At 34.9% G+C, this 8,920-nt stretch overlaps 1 protein-coding gene across 1 annotated transcript; it reads right to left on the bottom strand.

Annotated features, from left to right (window-relative positions):
* Positions 1-402: 402 nt before the first annotated feature.
* Positions 403-4,936, bottom strand: cart4 (cocaine- and amphetamine-regulated transcript 4; the record flags this gene model as incomplete). The annotated part of the gene is made up of 3 exons (XM_079259291.1): positions 403-510; positions 1,598-1,681; positions 4,796-4,936. The coding sequence occupies 3 exons, from the start codon at positions 4,934-4,936 to the stop codon at positions 403-405; spliced, it is 333 nt and encodes a 110-aa protein (XP_079115417.1).
* Between the last annotated feature and the right edge of the window lie 3,984 nt (positions 4,937-8,920).

Genomic DNA, 8,920 nt, shown 5'->3' with positions numbered 1-8,920 from the left:
CAAAAGTTGTGAGAGCGCTCTGTGTGAGAAAATACTCTGAAATTCATTTTAAGATCATTTTTTGCTCAAACAGTCAAACTTCAAACTCTCACGTGACTCAGTAGATGAAAAGCTGATATGTAAATCAGGAAGTCATTGGAGGCATGCAGCTTTATGAACAATCTTTATTAACAAAAATAAATGAATCTGAGAGGACAGACACAGAAACGTTAAAACAAAGACAAACATGCAAAGACACAACCAGATGTGTGTGTGTGTGTGTGTGTGTGTGTGTGTGAGACAGTGTGAACCTCTATCTTTGTGAGGCTAGTTTGGTCTGTGTAAGAACTCAGAGCCGATTTTAGGCTCAGAGTTAAGATGTTATGTCCAGACAAATATAGAGGTAATCGTGTGTTTAGGTGTTCAGTAGCATCGCAGGAAGAAGGTGTTGCAAGCTGTTCCTCTCAGACAGTCGCAGAGCCGACCGATACGAGGTCCATGTTTCATCGCACAACGTTCACCTACATCACACTGAGAGAAGGACAAAGACGGCCTTTAGACATTAGTGTCATAAAAGAGAACAAAAGCTCATTTCTGTGGTTATCTGATCTCAATCTATCAATAGAAAATTAAGGGAAAAAGTACCTCGAAGGTAGAGATTCCAATAAAACCTTATAGTTTCTTTATTCTCTCTGTCATTTGATTAGATTTCTCAGGTTTTTTTTTTTTTTTTTCTAAAGTCAGTGTTTATATTTTATATTTGTCTTACTCTGAACTGTGATGTTGCTTTATCAGCATTGACATGTTGCTGCTGGACAGTTAGATCCATGGACATGGGCAATTATTTACCCACCATAACTTACGTATACAAGGTTTAAGTCTTCTTCATTTCTTGCAAATTTTCAGGAAAAATATTTCAGAAACAGCAGAGGAAATGTTTGGAACAAGAAGAATCCTGATTTATAGTCTCTAGGTGAACTTTCCCAATTCATTTACATTGTGGATATTTAGTTGTTTGTAATTGTTAAAATGCATTTAAAAGACAGCTGATGATACTTGAGATTTGCACTACATTGTATTTTCCCATTTAATCAGCAATAGGCGAAAAAAAGAGTGTAAACTATCAGTCTGTGAATGTGAATCTCATCACAGATCATGTATCTGGGATTAATATATTAAAAGCTGTGTCTTTGAGCTAATCTCTGTTTGCTAAAGTGTTATTTTGTGTGCTTCTAATTGAATTATTACATTAAATCAGTGATATGTTGTGGTTGTGTCAGAACAGTTATGTCCCATTTCTCTGTGGGGATAAACTTTCTTCAGTGTTGTCAGTTTCAAACTGTTTAAACATTGCTAAGGTCTCTACTTTTATTACTTTCTATTAGTCTAATCCGGTGTTTCTCAATTCCTCAGGACCTGCTGCCTTGCATGTTTTTGACATGTTACTCCTCCAAAGGACCTGAGTCAGGTTATTGGACTTCCTCAACAAGCCCTTTATTGCATTCAGGTGTGTTAAGGTAGAGTTGCCAGTAATATAATAAAAAGAATTGAGAAACACTGCTCCAATATGAGTAGTGATTGTAACCTCCAGATATGACAGCTGTTAGTATGTTCTCACCCGTGGGATGACACTGGCCTTCTTCTCCACAGAGAGTCCGACTCTGCTGTCAGCTTCTTCCAGGAGGCCCTGCAGAGCATCAGCCTGTGCACACACAAACACACAGTAACACAAGTACTTAAACAAGAACCAAAATTAACACACATGCACATAAATAAACCCTGTTGACACTTGCTTTTAACATGTGTCTTAAGTGGTCTGATTATAATTGGACAGCTGACATAGTTTTACATGTGGTGTTAAAATGCATCAGGAACCCTGTGGTGATTGGCTCTCTCACTCTATTTTGTGGCATATACATATAAGCAAGTAGATCTCTATATTTGTTTGCAAAGAAAAAATAAAACTAAATGTCAAGATTTTTAAATTGTTTTTGATAATTCATTCAGTCATTCATTTTCCAAACTGTTTCCAAATGTGTGCCGTATATATAGTATTACAGATATATTACAGTCACCCTGTAATGATTGCTTTAGTCTTTGACCACCGGTTTTCTGTTTTTATTTAGTTTTGTTCAGAGCTTGTCAGAACAGTATATTTATGCTCTGTATTTAAACCTTAAAGATTGTGGACAACCAACCTAAACATGCACGGAAGTCTTTATTCAGTCTTTATTCAGCAACAACATTCATTTCATTGTCATGAACAACATGAAGCTAACATTAGTACAATGTCCACCCAGGAGGTGCTCAGGCAGACGTGTACTTCCCTTGAGTTTTGGCAGGTAAATGGACATCACATAGAAAAACTGAAGCTTTGTTTTATTTTCTATGTTTTATTTTGGTAAGTAACATGAAAAGAGGTCAACCACTTGAAATGGTTGAAACATGTTATTTTACTCTGTGTAGCATCTAGAACTGAAAGATGTTATCTTACTGATGGCTAAAACATAATTCTTCAGTCATAGCAAATGTCGTCTAATAGGGCCTCAGACCTGCATATTCCTCTTATTAAAAATATAGAAATCTTACATGTTAACGTGTCAAAAAAAAACTTCATATTTGCCTTTACATTATTTTATGTCATATTTACTCATCTGACCTACCTCCATTTTAATACACTTTTGCTCATAGCAATATGTATCTAATTGATTTATTCATTATCCTAACCGCTTAGTCTGATTAAGGGTCGCAGGGAAGTTGGAGCCTATCCAGCAGTCTTTGGGCGAAAGGCAGCGTACACCCTGGACAGCTAGCCAGACCGTTGCAGAGCCTGATTTATTTTAGAATTTCATATGTTTTGTGGATATAATATTAACTCTATGGTGTTGTGGGAATTTGTATCAAGTAGCTACATAATTTGGTCAAACAAAGTTGGGGGACACTTTTAACAGTGAGTAGGACTCAGTGCACACTATTGTAAATCTTAAGATTTTTAATATTTAAACAAATATTTTTTTAAAAAGTTGTGATTGAACTGGGGTTTGATTAGATATTTTTCAATAATAACCTATAACTTAATATAGTCTATATAACTTAAAGCTGCGCAGTCCTTGTAGCGATGCATTTGAGTCCTGCTGAACCTCACAAACTTTGTTTTAAACCTTTACATAAAATCTCTGAAAATATTACTTCACAGTTATTCCCTGCTGGTCTTCACTGACACATGACATGATGGCCCATTAAGAGATATTTTACTTTTCTAGCAGATCAATTTATTATTCAATTCTCATTGTTTGGTCAGATGCTTTTACTGCAATTGATTTAAATTCACATTTCTATCACATTTACCTACACATTTTATTTAGTTATATATTGAAAGTACCTGTAATACCACCTCAACACCAGTTTCACTATATTACTGGTTTCTATGAGCTGCATTCTTATTATATACATGTTAACCAGCATATTTAGTGGTTTTCCTACTCAAATGTCTTTTTAATCTAATAATTTACTTTAAATCAGTGTCCAAGTCTGTTTCTGGCAATGTGCTATCAACAACATTTAGATGAATCCTTTCTCTGACAGACATGAATCAAAACCAGATGCCTGGTAACGAGCCTTTTATTTGATTCAGGTTTATCGGGGAAGGGTCTAAAAGTTGCAGGACAGTAGATCTTAAGGACCAGACTTTTCACTTTTCATTAAAAAAAAAAAAAAAAAAAAAAAAACTTATTTAAAAATAATTATTTAAAAAAACTTTTGTAACTTATGATTTTTAAAATTTTCTTATTTTTATCCTTTTAAAAAGCTTCATTTTCCTTTTTTTTTCTTCATTTTCATTAGTAATTGACTTTTGTGTGTAATTATGACCTCAATGAAGACAAAGGTGTTACTTTTTTCATGACAATAGTACAATAGTGTGTCTGTAATATAACTTTAAAAGTTATAGTTGGATTTTGATCAAATTTTAGGAAATATCACAAAGGAAATAGGAATAGTGATTAGATTTTGGGGATGACCCGGATCGTTAACCGGATCCAGGAACTTTTACGGATGATTTATTCATCAAGAGCTTCTATTGAAAATAATGCCTACAATAGTTGGCTAAATAATAATAATAAAAATTATACAATCGCTCTGCTTTCTAAATGCTTATAGTTATTTTTGTTTGTTTCAGAATGTGACAATTGCATGACATGCAGTAAATCTTATTAATGTCCCCATCGGTCAGTTTTACTGTGTTGCTACATTCTGCAAATACGTCTAATTTTACTATCCTATCAATTTGAAATAACACGCTCTATTTGGATTCATCTGAACTAATTTTGTAGTTATCTTGTACTTTATGGCTACAATACAATCCTTGATTTAATGCAAATTTTCCAGCTTAATTACCATTAGTTTCCTCTCAAGGTTGACAGCTTTCCAGTTTCAGTCCTGTCTTTATCTTTTGTTTTTAAATCTATCGTTTAACTGCTTTAACTAATTTTTTTAAACCATCTGTAACTATACAAAAGCATTCATTGTCTGAGCAGTATAAAATAATGCTACATTTACTTACCTGACTGTACCTAATTATAGATAGTTTACTAATATTAAATGTACAAATTTGATATGCTCAACTATAAAGCTAAAATAACTCTAATATAACACGCAATTAAAAATAAAGATGTTGATATCCCTTTGCAGTTCACAAAGCTGTTTTTCTGCAATATTACCCACGGTCAGGATGAAAATCACACAGCTTCAACTTTCACCTTGTTAAACTTCATTAGAATCTCTTTCTGGATAGAAACCAAAACTTTTCTACACTCACCAGTTCACTAGTTGTGAGTCCGAGGATTGGCTCATCTGGCGCAGACGGCAGCTGGTTTTCAGATGACCTTTCACCCTGACAGACTGATGACATCACAGACAAACAGACGGACAGGTAGACAACTGCTCGCATGCTGTCCATCTCAAAAAATATCTTTAAAGAGCCTGAAAAAAATTAAGAAAAGAAGATCACACATCTCCCTTCACAAACTGTTTGTAAATGCATTAAAACTAGTTTTTATGATCTAAAATGGGTGTAAACTTACTTTAAATGTCTCAAAAATAATTGTGAATAATGTAGAATTTCTATAATCTCTTCCCTTTGTTCTTCCTCTTTGTCCGATTTCTGCTCCGCGGGTAGTTTCTTTTTATTTTTCCTCCTTTCTTCTATTGAGACCTTTTTGTTTTTCTTGATGTTTTGTCCTCCTCATAAGCTCCCGTTTCTCCTGCTCCTGTTTTTATACAACCTCTTTCTCCCCCTCCTCCTTGCCCTCCTCCTGCTGTGATGCTGTTCGCTCAAATTATTCATGTATTCAGCTCATCAGATAAAGTGTGTAAATGTGTTGTCCTGTGATTGATGTTGCGTCGGTGAGTTAATATTAAACGGGTAGATGTTGACTGTTTACTCCGAAACAACTGCTGTACAGAGGTCAGAGGTCAGACTGTGACTCACAGCTATAGGCGAGTAAAACCTGAGAAGCAGAGGTTTGTTGTGATCACACAAAGGTTAAACTCAACCGATGACATCTCTACTTATATCTTTGCAAACAGTTTTTCTCTTTGTAGTTTTGCTCTTCTTGTGATTATTTAGTGACTGTGATCAATGTGTTTGTTTGTACTTCCTGCTATTTTAGTTGTTCGGTGTCTTTTTGCAATAGTTTCACACATCTTTGACTATTTTCTTGATTTAGGATAATTTTTAGATAATATTCTGTCTGTGTTTTTCTGTTTCTTAGTGTGTAGCTTGCCCATTATTGTTGTGTTATATTGGTTATTTATTTGCCTTTGTAATCATAAATGTTAGTTAATTTAAATCAGATTGTGGGAATCTTTAACCCTTTAAAGCCTAACGTACAAAAAACTGGGGAGAAAGGTCCTGCTTTTCAAGTCTGAAGTCTTTTTTTGGACATTTAACAACATTTAGAAATTAATTAATTTATATTTTTGTATTTTTTATCATTTATTACCACGTGATCGATCAAAATTATTGCAGTGTAATCTCCTGCGGGCAGGAAACAAATATCAGATCGAGTACAACATGATTTTGAACAAAGTTTTTACCATCAAGTGCTGCAAAAGGTCTCAGTAACGGTATGTATAAAATAAATGTTTGGCTTTTTATGGTTGAGTGTGAACACTTTTTAACAAAATTTGAAGAGCATATGTTTTATTTTAAATGAAATTTCTTAAATATATCAATTATTGATGATGATATTGATGATTATTTATTTCCTGTTTGCCTTCCATGTGACTCATTGTAGTCAGTAAGACTACCAGAGACCAAGTCACAAAGTAACAAAGTCACAAAAATACGCATAAAAATAACATACAACATATAACTAAACGCAACAATACAAGTATAGAACAGTAACACAACTGGGTTTACCTTGAAACTAAAATGCTCGCCTGAACAAAAATGTCTTTTAAAGCTTTTTAAAGGAATTTACTGAGTCCAGAGAGCGCAGATCCTGGGGAAGCTCATTCCAAAGACGACGAGTGATCTCCGCGAGTTTTAAAGGAGGTTTGTGGGACCATCAACAGGACTCTGACACTTATAACATCAACCATCAAGCTGTAAATTTAGATCTGTCCCGGACAACCTCAGGTTTTGGGCCAAACTGTGGGGCTTTATTAATCCTGCAATGTATCTATGGGCCTGTCCATGTATTAAACTGAATGCGCTACACAAACAGAAGCCAGTGAAGAGACTTCATCACAGTTGTGATATGGACTCTCCTGATGGCGCTGGTCAAACGTCTTGCAGCTGAGCTTTTGGACTGACTGAAGACGAGCCAAAGCTTTCTTGTTAAAGCAGGTTGCAGTAGTCTAACGGCGAGTACACACATGCATAAATGATCATTGTAAGTATTCTCCTATTTGTTTCTTTTTATAACACAGCATATTTAATAGTCTTATGTGTAAAATGTGCAGTATAAATAAACTTGTCTTTCCATTGTGTCTTTGCAATGTCCCTTTTCTAAAAATCTGTTATTTTGTGCCTTTTGCTTCCTGTTAGTTTGCAGTCATTTATGTTTGTCAATGTTTTGTGTGTCATCTTACCAAAACTGAACAGTAACCATCCTAATTCCACTAAAATTAATTAATTTTGTTATAGAACTGACACCGTCACAGTTTTGCTGTTGCTGTGCATTTGACATAATCCCAAAGTGAAAAATGTGGATGCATGTTTAAAATTTGATTATAATTTCTGTTTGTTGCTCGGTACAAATGAGCTGCTGTGATCTGAGTGCCTATAACTAAATGATGACAGAGTTCCCCTCTAGGGGCTCAGTTTAATATCCGAACACAAATGGAATAATTACACCATCACTTCTGTCTCCAACTGCTCGTTAAGTTAGAGCCGCCTGCTATCACAAGCCAGAGGTCAAAGGTCAAAGGTGAGGAGCTCTGAGGACGCATTATTTATCATTTATTTGAATTCTGCTATTGACCATATCAACCACAAACTTCTGCTGAAAGCTGGGAGTCTGATGCAGCCGACCTAAGGGCAGGTCCGAGCTAGGTGATGACGCAGGAGGAAAAGGTTTGTGCCCTTTTCCCCGTCTGATTTGCATCGTGCTACAACCTGCAGCTCGACTCGTTTGCTCCGTTCTTTCATCTCAACTTTCATTAACAGCTAAATGTCAACCCACTGAAAACCTCATATCTCCACACCAGCTCAGCTGCTGCTGTGTTCATGTCTGACGATGTCTTGCTGCACAAAGCCACAAAATGTGGAACATCCAGCATCTTAGTGACAGCCTTGATCTGAAGCCAGCAAACGAGTTAAAAAAACAAAAAACAACAAAAAAAAAAAACGTCCATAAAACCCAGAAAAACAAAAACACACTCATGTGTATACACTGTATATAATCTCATTTACACATTAAATTCTATTGATAGATTTAATTAGGATGCAACATTAAAAACTATTAAAAGCTTTGATGTGTGGATCTGCTGCTGTGCAACGTCTGTAGCCCGACTGCATCTAAAGCAATAAACTCTGCCAAAACCAAGTCACATTATACACAGGAATACCTCGCAATGAAATAAAGTCAACAAAACTACCTTCGCAAAACTGTCAAAGACTGAAAGGTAATATCTCTTTCGGTCTACCCATATTTGGCCTTACAAAAATGTAATAATAAACATTCCTTTATAGTAAGTCAAATAAATCTTGAAACAATATCTAAATATGAAATGAAGATGATCAATGAATTTTGTACATGTTGAGTTTAATTTGAAATATTTTGATTCATATACTCTCCTATATATACAGACTGAGTACAAAATGAGACATTACACATATCCGACCATTTTATATTTAACTATTTGGGTTTATCCTGGTTCACTCAATATCTCTCACTTAAAAAATTAGTAATAGGGGAATTAAAAAATACACACTTCTTTTCCAGTTTGTCCACTGAAAATTATTAATCAATAGACTATTTACATCTAAAATGTAAAAAACAGGTTGTGAATCTATAAATCTTTATAATAAATAAATAAATAAATCATCCTTAATAAGCAGTCACACACTTAGCAGAACAGAAACTTTAAGTCACGACTGAGTTTTATCCAGATCAGATTTATTATGAACCTGCAGTTGAAGATAAATGTCCATGTTACAGTCAGGGCTAGAGGTGACGTCAAAAATGTGCTGTTTATTCAGAAAAACCAGGGAAAAAGAGGACAGGGTGACCTCCAGCCTCAACGCTTTAGGTTCAGTCACCTTCAGGAGAAAAATGAGAAACAGAAGCAACTCCAGAATAATTTAGAGAGATGAAACTGCTATAAAACCAACAAGAGAATTTCACATTTATTCCACAGCTGAAAATAACACTTCCAGCCTTTCATATGTTCATAAAGAGGCTTTTTTCATAATCTATTTACAATAATTGATGGG

This window comes from Telmatherina bonti (assembly GCF_933228915.1).
Source record: "Telmatherina bonti genome assembly, chromosome: 19".
NCBI classification, from domain to species: Eukaryota; Metazoa; Chordata; class Actinopteri; order Atheriniformes; family Telmatherinidae; genus Telmatherina; species Telmatherina bonti.
Note: the sequence above shows the minus strand (reverse complement) of the source record. Positions and strands in the feature narration are given on the sequence as shown.